The 15,769-nt window shown below is 40.6% G+C and overlaps 1 protein-coding gene across 1 annotated transcript in view; it reads right to left on the minus strand.

The window, feature by feature from the left end:
- Positions 1-13,215, minus strand: part of HFM1 (helicase for meiosis 1) — a 126,846-nt gene extending 113,631 nt beyond the window's left edge. Inside the window, exons 1-5 of the mRNA XM_069737624.1 lie at positions 13,176-13,215; positions 12,347-12,493; positions 6,139-6,180; positions 4,559-4,629; positions 2,759-2,891 (exon numbers count right to left, since the gene is read on the minus strand). Of these exons, the coding sequence (XP_069593725.1) occupies positions 2,759-2,891; positions 4,559-4,629; positions 6,139-6,180; positions 12,347-12,493; positions 13,176-13,215 (433 nt within the window). The remainder of the gene's footprint in view (positions 1-2,758; positions 2,892-4,558; positions 4,630-6,138; positions 6,181-12,346; positions 12,494-13,175) is intronic.
- Positions 13,216-15,769: the final 2,554 nt, after the last annotated feature.

The raw sequence follows: 15,769 nt of genomic DNA on the forward strand, positions 1-15,769 counted from the left end.
TCTCCCCGCACTCCTGCTGTTGCTCCATTCTACTCTGTTCTGCTCCTGTTGCTGCAGGAATCTCTTGCTGCAGCTCCTCTCCGCATTCCTTGCGGTTCCACTTTGCTTAGCTTTTGTTGCTGCGCTATCTCTTGCTGCTCTTCCGCTCCTATCTGCAGCCTTGCACTTCTCTTCCTGTGTGAACAGGTCCCAACCTGTTCCTTCATACGTCATTCCTTCCTGCTTGTTTCCTTACCTTCACCTCCTGTGCTAACAGGTCCCTACCTCTTCCTTCATACACCACACCAACCTGTCCTGTGTCTCTGCTGTACATGCCAGCCCTGTGTCTCTGCCGTGCCTGCCAGCCCTGTGTATCTGCCGTGCCTGCCAGCCCTGTGTCTCTGCCATGCCTGCCAGCCCTATGTCTCTGCGGTGCCTGCCAGTCCTGTGTCTCTGCCATGCCTGCCAGCCCTGTGTCTCTGCCATGCCTGTCAGCCCTGTGTCTCTGCCGTGCCTGCCAGCCCTGTGTCTCTGCCGTGCCTGCCAGCCCTGTGTCTCTGCTGTGCCTGCCAGCCCTGTGTCTCTGCCGTGCCTGCCATCCCTGTGTCTCTGCCGTGCCTGCCAGTCCTGTGTCTCTGCCGTGCCTGCCAGCCCTGTGTCTCTGCCGTGCCTGCCAGCCCTGTGTCTCTGCCGTGCCTGCCAGCCAGCCCTGTGTCTCTGCCGTGCCTGCCAGCCCTGTGTCTCTGCCGTACCTGCCAGCCCTGTGTCTTTGCCGTACCTGCCAGTCCTCTCCCAACAACAGATAATGAGAGAAAGAAAGATGGAGCAGGATGGGTTTAATCCCTTGTGGCTGTAGGAGAGAGGTAGCTGCCAGGGAAGTGTGGCTGCTGCTTATTCAACTCTCATTCACTCTTGCTGAGCCTATCTGGTGTTAGTATAATACATTCTTTTAAAAGTATATTAGTATATTAAGTCATCAAAAATGACTTAACATGCGGCTTCATCGATATCTATCTTAGCTGTGTAGGCTGATATCTTACAATTTAACTACATTTTTGAGTTATTCCTGGCAATGGCACAGTGAATTAGTAGAGGGGTGGGAGAGCATAAGAACATCCTCAAATTGTGCCCTACATAAGGCATCACACATTGTGGAAAGCAAATTTGAAGTAGCTGTGAGCAACATGAGGCTTTAAACCCCATTTGAACTTGGGTAAAAGTTAATAAATTTAGATTCCAAAAAGTACAATGGGGTTAGGAGATGAATGCTGGGTCTTGACAGTCAGTCCTTCATAGGAGGAGACTATGTGAAAAGTAGGAGAGATGTAAAGAAAAAAGTAATGACCACCATCCAATCCTGGATGTAGTTATGGAGGTATTTTTCTAAGGAGCAATTTTCAACTTTTTTTTTTCTTCGATTTAAGTAAATGAAAATTAGACATAAGCCATCAATGGTTATCCCATAAAACATATTTAAGAAAACTCAAGAATAAGTGGAAGCAGATTAACTAACACCATCAAGTCTTAGACAATGTGAACTACTATACAGGTACAGATAAATACGGTAAGCCAAAATTTATTGTAGTGGCTGTTCAGTTTGATGCATCTTTAGACATATTTGTCTAACTTTACACCACCTATTAGTTTTACGACTTTACATCAGTAATTTGAGTAAAAACTTACTCAAATAGGCCAGGCCCTCTTGTCCAGTAAAACAGAAAAAGAGGCCAAAACACAAAATAAATGTTGAGCACATTATGTGCATTGACAGAAAGACTATCTCACCCACTGTTATACGCAGTGAATGGAGTGATGCTCACTCGCGCACCACTGGTTATTCACACTGAGGACTTTGGAATTTGTGGATAGGTGAAGAATGTATTTAGTGAACTAACCCCTTTAAGTTAGAACACATTTTCGGCATAAATAGTATAATATGTATTTGGTTGATAGCTGTAGAAAAATGAGGTTACATGTCAGCATTTCCACTTTTAGGCTATGTGCACACGTTGTGGATTAGCCTTAGGAATTTTTGGTTCAGATTCTGCCTCTCCTGGCAGAAAACGCACCTGCGGATTTGTCACGTTTCTTGTGCGGTTCCGCAGCGATTTTTCTGCGTTTTTTTGTGGATTTGCTGTGTTTTTTACCCCTGCGGTTTTCTATAATGGAATGGGTACAAAAACGCTGCAGATTCGCAAAAAAGAAGTGACATGCTACTTCTTTTAAAACGCAGCGCTTCCGCAGCGGATTTTCCGCAAAGAGTGCACAGCATTTTTTTTCTCATTGATTTACATTGTACTGTAAATCAATTGCGGATCTGCAGCGTTTCTGCACCGCAAAAAACGCTGCGGATCCGCAGAGAATCCGCAACGTGTGCACATACCCCAAAATTGTATTCCCTTTGTGTGGAGGACATTATGGTACAACACTGAAGCCAGTTTAGATGAGAGAGAATACTATGTCTTGAGTATAAAGCAGTAACATCCAAAGCAGGAATATGAGATGCTCGTGATTGTGCACTAAACCAAGAGCTCAAACAATAAGAAAAGGGTAATATATCAAGCGAACGTCATGCACCTATCAAAGTTACAATCAAGGGCAGCACCTTCTCTGCATGCCTCTGTATAAGTAGCTATCTCTGTGAGAAGCGTTTAATATTCTGAAGACTCTCCACTTTCTCCCAGAAGAATAAGGTTTCTTCAAAACACTTATTTTTCCATCAATGGCATAAAACAATGGAAATCAAAGATAATAGTCTAAGAGCTTAAACTCTACTTACTGTATACAATTTTAACATTTGTCCAAGGAGCAGGAGTTTCCATTAGTAATCGCACAATTGCGATCTCAAATATGACTGTCTTTCCAGATCCAGTTGGAGCACACATGACAAAATTTTTATCCGAATATAAAACCTAAATACAAATAAGAAAAAACAAAAATAATATTTGACAACAATCATCTATAATTTTTAATGGAATATTCTTCTCTGGCACGATAGATAAGGTTGGCACGACTAAACATATTTGATTCCCAGTGGGTCCACAGTATAATCTATAAATGTGACAACTGTTTTATGGATCAACTGATCCATCTTCATGCTCACAGTGATTCCAAAAACATAAAAAAGTTTCTTAATGAATGTACTATTTTTTTTCCATCAAATGTAGTAATTAATTTATACTTACAAATTTGGCATTATTATAAACAATTTCTAGGGTGTCTTGTGTTGAGCAGAATGATTGTCATTATCTAAAACTATATTGTTAAATGAGTTATCCACTTTAATGATAAAAATTGGAAATGCATTAAAGTGTGACGTCATGCTGGAAAAAACATACGTGCCTCCATATCACAACCCCGCCATACCAATAAAAGTCTCTAGCTGCTCATCTTTGTGCTGTGCAAACAATGGAAGCAAAGATCTTGGAGCCCACATGATGAAGATGGCGGTGCGTCATGTGATTATACGTCATCACCAGCCCCATGGCTGATCAGATCTTTGCACTTACACAGGTACAGGAGATCCCGGGGAGCTGGGCAAGGTGTTTTGGATACTGTGGCAACATGGCGTTCAATGGGTAATTATAATATTGACTTCCGTGGTATTTGATTTGTGCCATTGTTTACACATAGTAAAGATGGGCAGGTGGTGCCTTTATTGGTAGAGAAGGGGTGCAATATGAAGGTACTAGTACTTTTCCAACACAATGGCACAGCTCAAAGAGGATCTGTCATTAAATCTATAGTGACAATAGAATCTGTATGCATCATTAACTATATTACCTAGCCCAGATCAGTTTGATGTAGTTACTTTGCAAATCTATCCCACATTGACCCTTTAATCCTTTCTCAAAGACCCCAATTTATTAAAGCTTTTACTGGGGTATGACAGCGGCCTTCCTTGTGCCACAAATCTTTCTCCAAAACCTCACTACATATTTAATAATAAATAGAAGTTGTAAGGTATGCATTTTCGTACATTGTTCCACATACATATAATGTAGAATATAAAGGATTGTGATTGCAGGCACCAAGGGGGCGATTCCTTAAAGCTTTTAATCCAGAATTCTAGAAAAAAAAGCTTTGAAAACTCGTGGTTGCACAGAAAAAAATGTGACTTTTTAAAACTTTTTTGTGAAAAAGCATACATGAATCGCCTCCTTAGTGACTGCAATCACAATTTTGTTGTGTTCACGCCACTCTTATTTACTTAGATGAAGCTGGGGAGGAACGGGGTGTGATGACCACAGCTCATCAAATTTATGATGAGCGGCAGCATTCGCTACACCACAAATATTACTCCAGCAGTGAGAACGATATTGCAAATATAGCAATGGTTTCAAACATATGATCATTCATATGAAACCCATTACATTCATTATTGTCAGTATTAGAGGCCTTTTTTGCATGACGGGATGCTCATGCATAAAAGAGGCAAACACAAACAAGCTTTTATCTGGGTAACAATCAGAAATTAATGTTCTGAGCCCCATGTAAATGGCCCCTAAATGATGGAACCTGATAAGTATATACATTTTTAATTATTAAACTGTATTGTAAAAAAGGCAGCATTACTTACATCATCCAAAGCTTTTGACTGTATATAATTGAAATATGGAAACTCAGAAAATACGTTTCTAAATTGTTTAGCTTTAATGTTAAGGAAGAAGTAAAAAAATAAATAAAACACATCCAACGTTTTTCTAAATATCTAAGATCATTGTCCAATTAAGATGGCAAACTGTAATAATGTAACACTTACCTCAACTAAACTATAAACTAAGTATAAAGCCTGGTAGGTAAGAATCACACTGAATGGTGAGATCACTGGAGCTTATCAGCTGATGAACTCGTGTGACTTCAGCTCAGCGCTATACACTGCGGGAGCGATTAACTCCGGTCAGTGTATCGCCGGAGGCCAGTCAAAGCAGACACATCTCCCAATGTGACTGTTCTTCAAGTGAGATCGCCGTGGGACACTCTCGATTGCATGGACTATGGCAGATAGGAGTGTATATGGTTGTTTATTATTTTTGATTCTTTACAGGGGACAAGGGCATTACTAGGCATGTGGAAATAAATAACAAGGCACTCTGGAATAATACTGATGGTGGTGCTCAAGTCCAGTGTCCAACCCAAACAATTAGGCAAAAAAATTACTTGGCACTCAATATTTGAAAAAAAATTGATTCCTTCTTTATTGCACATCCAGACCAAATAAATTAAATTAATTTAAACATTCAGCAGAATATCCTTATTGGAGAAAACAGGATGTCATATGAAATTATGGGAATAAAGGCGGCTGTATGCGGTCTGGTGACGGTAATGGCAAATGGACGTGGTAGGGCTATTCACATAACAGGAGAGGAACAGCACTACTTGAATATGCAGAGGATTGCGACAAGAATGGCGCTGAATGCCTCGGTAAGTCATATGGCAAGCCTGCCCTTCAGTAGGGACGTCCAGGAGAGGGAAAGCTAATGTGATCCTGTGGGGCTGTGACGTGCTAAGAGATAAACAGCACTCCAGTACTTGGCAGGAAACTTGCAAGGGGGATGATGCTTATTACCCAGGTCTGTCATGTGGCGATACCACCGGTGAGTGAGAGGGCTCTGGAGGATATTTTTCAAATTTTGAGTGCCAAGTAATTTTTTTGCCTAATTACTAGGCATGTGGTCCCATCAGATACTAAAAGAAAAGGTTTATATACTGTCACTGTTGCACTGTTGGTGGCTGTCAGGTGTTAATAGGGCTTCAAAGGACAGGCTTAGTAGTACAACCCATTATGTTACTCAGATCCCAGGGATTGCCCTGGCTTTTACCCTTTAACCCCTCTACAAGTATCTAGACTTACACAGGGATCCCTAGGAGTGGACCGTGGTACCAGCTGCAGACTAGTGGAGCAAGCTGGCAGCAAGAAAGATTGTCACTCGGGATCGATACCAAGAGGTCACATCATGGACAAAATTAGAATGCAAGTGAGTGGTCAAAATGCTAGCTGAGGTCAGAAAACAGGATAAATCAGAAGACACAACAGAAGCTAGAACTAAGGCATTAGACCAGGTAAAATAAAAAGTATGGAAAATTCTGAAGGGATCAAAAAATTTCATAACATATACACCTTGCTTTACAAAAATATACATGGAAAAGAAAGGATACGAATCTCGGAGACAGGCTTTAAAATCCCGTATGGAGTGGTGGCTAATGAATAAAAAATCCATGGCATTAAAATTGTAATTATTATCAGTTGTTTATTATAAAATTAGACAGACTGCAGATTACGGATAAAACCTCACTATACACTAATATATTAGGAAACAAATACAAAAAATGTTATACAACCTCAGGTCTGTGGCAGGACAGGGGGGGCTCTCTAATTCATGACAAGCTGTGGCTTTCCGTACTCCAGAAATCCTACTTTAGTTAGTGAATGGAATAAGATTTGTGAGGACGTGTGAACATCAACAGTCTTGATGACTTGGGTCAAAGTCTCTCTAAAAGTAACATTACAGGAATATTCCCCATCCGAGAATGTTATGAGGGTCCAACATTCAGGACCTCTACAACTTTGGTGGGACCCTTTTGACTTATTAAACAATGTACTTAACATTGTCTATGCAGGTTCTAAATGCTTCAACTTTACAGCTGAAGTTACCGTAATTTTGAACTTCTGGTATGAGAGATCACAGCAAACTGAGCGGGAACACACAAAACTCCATAGAGCCATCTCTGTCCAAACACATAAGCCCCAATTCGCCAAAGGGTTTTCACCAGATTTCTGAAGTAAAACACTTTGAAAAGTAGCAAACTTTGCACATCTCGAATTTATGTATAAATTGGCATTTTCAAGGAAGTCCCAGTCAGATCAACCAAAGTAGGTGCAACAAGGGGTGGACGGAGGCGTAGCGAAGACTACTCAACAAATGATTCAAATGTTACACAACTTGACAGTGTCCTTTTAAAGGGAATCTGTCAGCAGGTTTTTGGTACCTCATCTGAGTGCTTCATGCTGTAGGGGCAAAGACCCTGATTCCAGCTATGTATCAGTTACTAGGCTGTGTTTTGCTGTTTCAATAAAATCACTGTTTTATCAGCAGGAGATTATCACTAGTGGACTAGATGTCTTGTGCCTCCTAGTCCAACCACACCCCACCACTTATTAACAGCTGTCTGTCAATATACAATGTACACAGAAAGCTACCAATCAGTGATGTGGCGGGGTTATACACAGCTCAGCATTCAGAGCTCTGCTAGATCTGCAGCAGTGAAAACTGTGATTCCATCACAACTGCTGCACCCAATAAGTAATACATAACTGGAATCAGGGTTTTTGTCCCACTGCTTTCAGCTTATAACTCAATTCCCTGCTGACAATCTCTTTTAAAGTTACTGGTATTGACAACATTTACTATAAATACATTTTTTAAGACACTAAAGGGCAGAAGTCCTATAGCAAATTAGTGTTAAAATAGTAATAGCTTTTATTGAATATATTAAAAATACTAAAGCATTCATTACCTTCACCATTCAGCAATTTTAAAGATGTAGGAAATGAGACTCTTGCTTGATCTTCATTGCTTTGATGAGCATTTGCCCTCCCATTAGGGCTACATGATAAATCTTTACAAACGTATTTGCCATAGGTGGCATTTTGTGGAGCCCTAAAAGAATCTATAAACACTGCATCATCTGTGGCCATCTGTCTGTCTTTAAAAGTGAACGGATCATGTTCTTTAAATAAGCTGTGAAAATAAAAGGTACATTTGAAATAAAAAAAAAAAAAATAACATCTCAGCAGAACGATATGTCCCATGTCTGTTGAGTTCAGTTAGCGGTAAAATCTGTAGCATGTTCATTATTTCAGCGGAATCGTGGCAATTCCACCGCCATAGGATTGCATTGAAACGCTCACTTTACGGATGTGGCTTCTGATGGCCCCGGAGTCCTCCCGCCTCTCAGCGGTGCACGCGGCGGCTTCCGTTCCCAGGGATGCATTGCGCGAATCATCTGAGATGATGTCAAAGTCACGCGACCATGATGTCACAAAGGTCCTTCGCGCAAAGTATCCCTACGAACGGAACGTTCCGAGAGCGCCGCTGAGATCGGGGCCATCGGAATGTTAGAATAACCATATTTTTTATTTTTTTAATTATTTTTAACATAGGCAGCATCAATAGTAAAAAGTTGGTCACACTTGTTAGGCACTATGCTTGACAAGTGTGACCAACCTGTCAATCACTTTTCCAAGCGATGCTTCAAATTGCTTGTAAAGCGCAAGCATTCTGCAAGTTAAAAACGCTTGCAAAATGCTTGTGTTTTGCGGGAAAAAGCATGCGAATTCCGCATGCGTTTTACCCGCGGCATGGAGTTGCGGAAATGCTGCGGACATTTCCGCAGCATTTTTGCAATGTGGGCACATAGCCTAATTAGAGTCTATTCTTAATCCTTTTCAGAGATAAGCCAAATCTTAGCACATTACAGAAAATCATAAAATAACCAAAGAGGTTTTAACACACAAGTCATCTTGTTCTGTATAAGATGGCTTCTTTTTTTCATTGTCAAAAAGGATGGATGTTCGTGCACCTCTATTGGCCTGCTCCGTCCTTGATTTCAGAACATTTTCACCAGATACAGGGGGAAAAGATATTCACTAAGCTAAGAAGGACCTACAATTTTCACCCAAAAAGGAGATGGATGGAAGATAGCATTCAGTACCCAGATGAGGAACTTTGAGTCATGCCCTTTGGCCTTTGTACCTCCTGGTCCAACCATGTCCCCAGCACTGATTAGCAGAGAGCTGCCAATCAGTGGTGTGGGGAAGGGGGTTACACACAGCTCACCCTTTGAAGCTCTGCTTCATCTGCAGCAGAGAAAACAGAGATTGCATCACAACTGCTGCATCCAGTAAACTGAGTGACACATTGCTGCAATCAGGGTCTCTGTCCCTACATAATGCTGCTGTCAGATTACATAGCAAACACCATCTGATATATTCCCTTTAATTTCTGTGTGATGTTGCACTTGGATGACACCCTCATGTTCTGCTCAGAACTAAAACACACGGAACAGGAGCAAAGTTCTCTTGTCTAAAATTTCTGCCATATTCCTACCCCCACATGGAATTATGCTCTCATTCCCTGCTCCCCAGATATGGTCTTCTGTAGACAATGCTCTCTTCAGTTCTGGGCTCAGTGTCCTATCTATCCTGCTAGAACCTATGGAGCAGTTTTCCATGTTTGCCCTTATTGACTCCTGGCTACTCAATGGGCCAGCACAGACAAAAGCACTCCTTCACCTGCCAATGCCAAGCAGCCACAGGTTTATTAAGGAACTATTCCCCATCACCCGACGCCTGAGTAATTGTGTCCTTAATTTACAAGATATTCTTATGTTCTGTATGTAACCTACTGACACTGTCAGGTTGGCGCCGCTATACTGATTAAAATGATACCTTGGTTGATGAACTTCATTTTGTGGTTGTTGTTTAATCTGTATTTGTAGTTTTCAGTTAGGAAGGAGTCACACTAACGTAGAATACGGGCAAGTGCTATGCGAGAAAATATCGCATAGCACTCGGAGCAGTGTTAATCTATGGGGCAGCTCACATCACCGCATTTTTTCTCATTCGAAGTGCGTGTAAAAATGCAGCAGTATATTGTCCAAGACTCTCCAATGCAAGCCTATGGGAGTGAGAAAAACTCGGACACCACACGGACCATCCGTCTAGCTTGCGACAAATACGCACACGTTTTCCTCATTTCAGCCCATTGAGCCATAAATTCAATGGGGAAAATCAGTGAGAAATGTAAAGTCATACGGCTGTCATACGGATACATAGGTGCATTACATACAGATGACCATACACAGAACACTTGCGCGACTCTCGGCAGAGAGACTTGGACGGATTTTCCATATGTGACGTTGGCCTTAATTAGATTCTCGTGCTCTGGGGCAGCCTGTGGTTTATGTGGTGCTCTGCTTAGATATTCATCTGTATGGCTTATGACAGGTCACTGATCCCTCAGTTACCTGTCCCCTATTTTACATACTGTATATTTTTTTGTTTGGAAAAAAAAATTACACACGTCAAGCAGGCACCGGTGGCGCCTCCACTGTAGCATGATCGAATCTATAAAATCCATATTTTCATTTTATTTAGTCATGTAAATTTCTTTAGAACAAAAAAAACCTTCCTCAAAATGGCGCCGGCCGCGCCTGCACAGTAGCATAAATTGAAATGCAAATAATGCTGCTGCTCAAGTGCCTCCGCTGGCGCCATTTTGCTAGAGGAAAAAAATTGTGTCCACCAAGATGGTGCTGGCCGGCCACACCTGCGCAGTAGCATGTATCGGCGATCTCACTAACTGAAAACTACAAATAAAGATTAAACAACAACCTCAAGGCGAATTTCATCAACCTAAGTATCATTTTAATCAGTATAACGGCGCCAATCTGACACTGTCTGTGGGTTACTGAGCACAATTCTGCTGTGAATTACAGTGTTTCTCAACCCCGGTCCTCAAGACCGACCAACAGGTCATGTTTTCAGGATTTCCTTAGCATAGTGATGGAATTCATCCTTAAGTAGGTGATGAAAGTATCACCCTGTGCAAATATTATGGATATCCTAAAATCTTGACCTGTTGGTGGATCTTAAGGACTGGAGTTGACAAACAGTGGTTAATAGTAAAATATTTCACCCTTTCAATACCAATCTTACCTTTTTCTAAGCATGACTGAATTTTCTTTGACTTCTTGGGTTTTTGTGAGATTGTGTTCACAAGAGTAAAAATCTTTGTTTTGTTCATCATCCTCAGCAAATGAATAACAGGGATACGATAATCTAATATCCTGAGTACTTGTATTTCCTAGGTTTGAGGTCACTGTTTTGCTACTATCAATGTTATGCTGCGAGGAATATATTGCTGCAGGGTTGGCTTCCAATGCTTGTGCCTTCTTAAGAGGAGGTATAAATGTTTTCAGCTTTCTAATCCTACCTTTTTTTTTTATAAAAAACAAAAAAAACAACAACAATTAAAAGAAGGATAACAATATGAGTTATAAATATTATGTAATGGATTATACTAAAATTATATTAAAACAGTAATGTTAAAGTGAATGTGTAATCAGAAAATGACCTATTGTGTAAATTGAGTTTTTATATTAAATGTATATTTTTTAAAATTTGAAGGTTTTACTTATTTTTTTATATCACTATCTACATTAAAAAATGTAAGGCTCCTACAGGTATGGACTGGGGCTGAAATTCAGCCCTGGCATTTGAAATCACCTAGGCCCATGGGGCCCCATGGATAGAGTAAAGGAAGATTTACTACAAGACCAATAATTCTAATGATACCTTTGGCCTGCTGGGGTAGGCTCCGTCAAAACTCTTAACGGTATGGATGTCTTGAGAACATCAATTCTGTTAACAATGTAGCAGACAAGGCAGCCCACAACCAGACAGGCCCTTCTGGCATTTGCCAGAGTTGCCAGATGGCCAGTCCGGCCCTGGGCTCCTACTTCCATATGGGTACATGTACATTAGTAGCAATAGACTGAAGTGAGGGGAGATGGGTGGGCTTTAAAAGGAACCTGACATCACCAGAAACGCTATTTACCTGCAAATATGGGATTAATCTGCTGGTAAATAGCGACAAACCTTGCCTGCTAATAGGAATTGTGGCTACAGAGAGAAAATAAAATTTTAATCACGGTGTAATCTCCATGTAATGGCTCTCTCCCAATCATTAGGGCGGTTATGCCACGGCTCAATGTACTGCAGACACAGCCTGTCACTCAAAGTGCAGGGGTGGGATTACATCCAAGCTTCCAGTATACCAAGAACTGAGAGGTGATGTATGTCTTATGGTGTTTGTTGACCCTTTTTGCACCAAATTCTTCAAAATACTGTATGTGGCTCTTTACTTTTGCCTTTACTTTTTTTATGCACCTTTTTAGCTAAAAATAAAAAAATCACATGTTCCACTAAAAAATCAAGAAGCATATATAACCCACTCCAGGCAAAGATTACAGTACATTTGTGAAAAAATTTAGCAACTTTTTAAAAAGTCAAAATTTATTGATTAGATGAAAACATATGGAAGCCTCAAACCCTGTCTACAATGACAAACATTGAAAACAAACAAAAACCGGAAAACACATCTAAATAGATTTAAAAAGTCACAATTCAAAAGAAGAATAAAGAGCAAATGAAAACAAGTTAAAGACACCAAAAACTACATAAATATCAGACGCGAATGCAATAAATCGGGTCATAAAGGTGCAGACTATCTGGTCTATCGATCTAATTATTATGGACTTTGCACTCACTGTATTATTTAATATAAACTCACGCATACTTTACCTGATGACTGACTGCTTCCTATTTCATTTTGAAGATCTTGAGTCAGTGGAATGTCATGAATGCAAGGAGCTGATGTATGAAGCCAATCTTTTATGCCTTCTTTATCCAAACTGTTAATAAAAAAAATATGAACAAGTAATGAAATTACTAAATAGTTATTGAAGTGTTAGCAACCAGAAAACTCATTATTAGAAGGATTGCCTTGCTATGATAACCTCTGGCGACATGAGCTATTAGGGACATCATAGAGAAATGTCCGCTATTTGAGACTTTCCTTTATGTGCCAGAATGGACGGTCTTTTCGTAAGAGCATCTCCCACTATTGCACACTTGAAGCATTACAAATTACAAGACTAACCATTACAAACATATGGTCGGCATGTACAGTGCCTTGAAAAATTATTCATACCCCGTGAATTTTCCACATTTTTTCACGTTACACCCACAAACTTAAAAGTGTTTTATTTGGATTTGATGTGATATAACAACACCAAGTAGCAAATATTTGTGAAGTGTAAAACAAATAATACAGGGTTTTCTAATTATTTTAAAAATATGAATCTGAAAATTCTGACGTGCATTTGTATTCATCCGTCTGTATTCTGATACTATGTAGGACCACCTTTCTTTTGGGGTATGTCTCTACAAGCTTTGCGCATCTAGAGGCTGGCAATTTTAAAAAAATAAGATTTCTCGCAATAATAATACAACAGCTCGTCATGTAGTAGACAAACTGTCGTGAACACATCAAAAGTCATAACATTTTGTCTCAACTCCGAGTTGCAGCAAAATTTAGCGACTTTTCAACATTTTTACTACATTTTTTTACCTCGAGCGAGCAGGGGCACGGCTTTCTTTGCCCATGTCATTGCAACTTGTAGCAGGAAAGCATCTTCAGTGGCGTACTGCGCATGTCTGTAAGTGAGGAAGATGTCTTTTTCACTTCCGGACAAGTACAGTGTTCATCTGAAGCTGAGAAGTGTTCACTCAGCTTCAGAAGTGTAATGACGCAAATTGTCTCTTCAGAGAGGAAGAGGACTAGAACTCTAGTGCCACCTATTGGAAGTAGCTATCCTAACAGTCAATGTCGACCCTTTACCGAGCCTTGTCACATGACTTAGGATAATAGCCAAACCAGAATCTCAATTTGCAGACACTGTGTTTCGGGGTACTGCCCCTCGTCAGTGCAAAGTGGAGATCTGGTTTGGCTGATTGAGAGGCGTCTGACCGGGATCCAAGAAGTATCGTTTCTCCTTGCGGAGAGTGACATGATAAGCATGTCGAGGTGAGGAGACTTAAAGCCGCAATGCTCCTCTGGGAAATATGCTTGAATGATGTGACTGAAGGAAGCTGATCGTGTACTGCAGATTTGTAGAGAGCTGGCAGGAATGCAGACTCTTGCAAATCATGTCTTCACAGCCACAGTGGGGTGATAACATGCTGCGAGGTCCCACTAGCCTGGGGAACACAACGCCCCATCTATTAGTCACTTTGCCTAATTACCACATGAAAGCCAAGTTTATGAAAACTTTTTTAGACATATATTTAGATGATAGACACTATAAAAGGGCTGGTTAGGTAAGGTATTTAACCCCTTCATGACATATGACATACATCGCATACGTCATCTGTCGTGTCTCCCCCTTTGATGTGGGCTTTTGATCCACCCGCTTCTGTTAACATGTTAAATGTCGCTGTCAATTTCTGAGAACGGCATTTAACATGATCGCACCAGAAGTGCATCACTAACTCCACCCATCGGAGCCCCTGTCACATGATTGCGGGGCGCCAATAGGTTGGCATGACAACTCGGGGTTTGCAGGAGACCCCCTCGTTGTCATTGCTGATTTGCTATGAGCTTTGCCCGTGACCGGCGTTCATAGCAGATGAGAATTTCTGATACATATAGCAGGGCTGAAGATCACAGCTACAAGTCTACTAAGGAGACCATTGAAACAAGTAAAACGGGTAAAAAATGTTTTAAAAAATATTACCTACCATGGTATGTTTGACTTAAAAGTGGTATTCTCATTTTGAATACTAGATATTTTCTATGATTCTGTATATTATCATTTTTCATATAATATTTTTTGGGGTTATAAAATGTTTAATAAAATAGATTAAACATAAAAAATATGACAAAAATTGAAAAATATAAAAGTTCAAATTACCCTCCTTTTGCCTAATTCAAAATAAAACAATAAAAATATCAAAAATCCACTTACAGTGGGGATAAGTATTTGATACACTGACGATTTTGCATGTTTCCCCCCTACAAAGAATTGAGAGGCCTGTAATTTTTGTCGTAGGTACATTTCAACTATGAGAGACAAAATCTAAAAAAAAATCAGAAAATCACATTGTATGATTTTTACATAATTAAATTGCATTTTATTGCATGAAATAAGTATTTGATAACCTACCAACCAGCAAGATTTCTGTCTCTCACAGACCTGATAGTTATTCTTTAAGAAGCCTCGTACTCTGCACTCATTACCTGCATTAATTGCACCTGTTTGAACTCGTTACCTGTATAAAAGTCACCTGTCCACACACTCAATCACACTCCAACCTCTCCACCATGACCAAGACCAAACAGCTGTCTAAGGACAACAGGGACAAAATTGTAGACCAGAACAAGGCTGGAATGGGCTACAAGGCAGTAGGCAAGCAGCTTGATGAGAAGGCAACAACTGTTGGCACAATTATTAGAAAATGGAAGAAACACAGGATGACTGTCAATATTCCTCATTCTGAGGTTCCGTATAGGATCTTGCCTCGTGGGGTATGGATGATTCTGAGAAAGGTCTGGAATCAGTCCAGAACTACACAGGAGGACCTGATCAATGACCTGAAAAGAGCTGGGACCACAGTCTCAAACATTACCGTTAGTAACACACTGTGCTGTCATTGATTAAAATTCTGCAGGGCACTCAAGGTCCTCCTGCTCACACCAGCACATGTCCAGGCCCCTTTTAAGTTTGCCAATGAACATCTGGATGATCCAGATGAGGCCCAGGAGAAGGTCATGTGGTCAGATGAAACCAAAATAGTACTTTTTAGCATCAACTTCACTCTCTGTGTTTGAGGAAAGATGAGTACAACCCCAAGAACACCATGAAGCAAAGTGGGGGAAACATCATGGGTTGATTTTCTGCAAAAGGGACAGGACGACTGCACCATATTAAAGGGAAAATTGATGGGGTCATATATTGCGAGATTTTGGCCAACAACCTCCTTTCCTCAATAAGAGCACTGAAGATGGGTCGTGGCTGGGTAACTAAGGAGTGGCTCCATAAGAAGCATTTCAAGGTCCTGGAATGGCCTAGCCAGTCTCCTGACCTGAACCCAATAGAAACTCTTTGGATGGAGCTGAAACTCAATGTTGCCCAGTGACAGCCCCAAACCTGGAAGATCTGAAGA

The sequence above is a fragment of the Ranitomeya imitator genome, chromosome 8 (genome assembly GCF_032444005.1).
Source record: "Ranitomeya imitator isolate aRanImi1 chromosome 8, aRanImi1.pri, whole genome shotgun sequence".
In the NCBI taxonomy this organism is placed as follows: domain Eukaryota; kingdom Metazoa; phylum Chordata; class Amphibia; order Anura; family Dendrobatidae; genus Ranitomeya; species Ranitomeya imitator.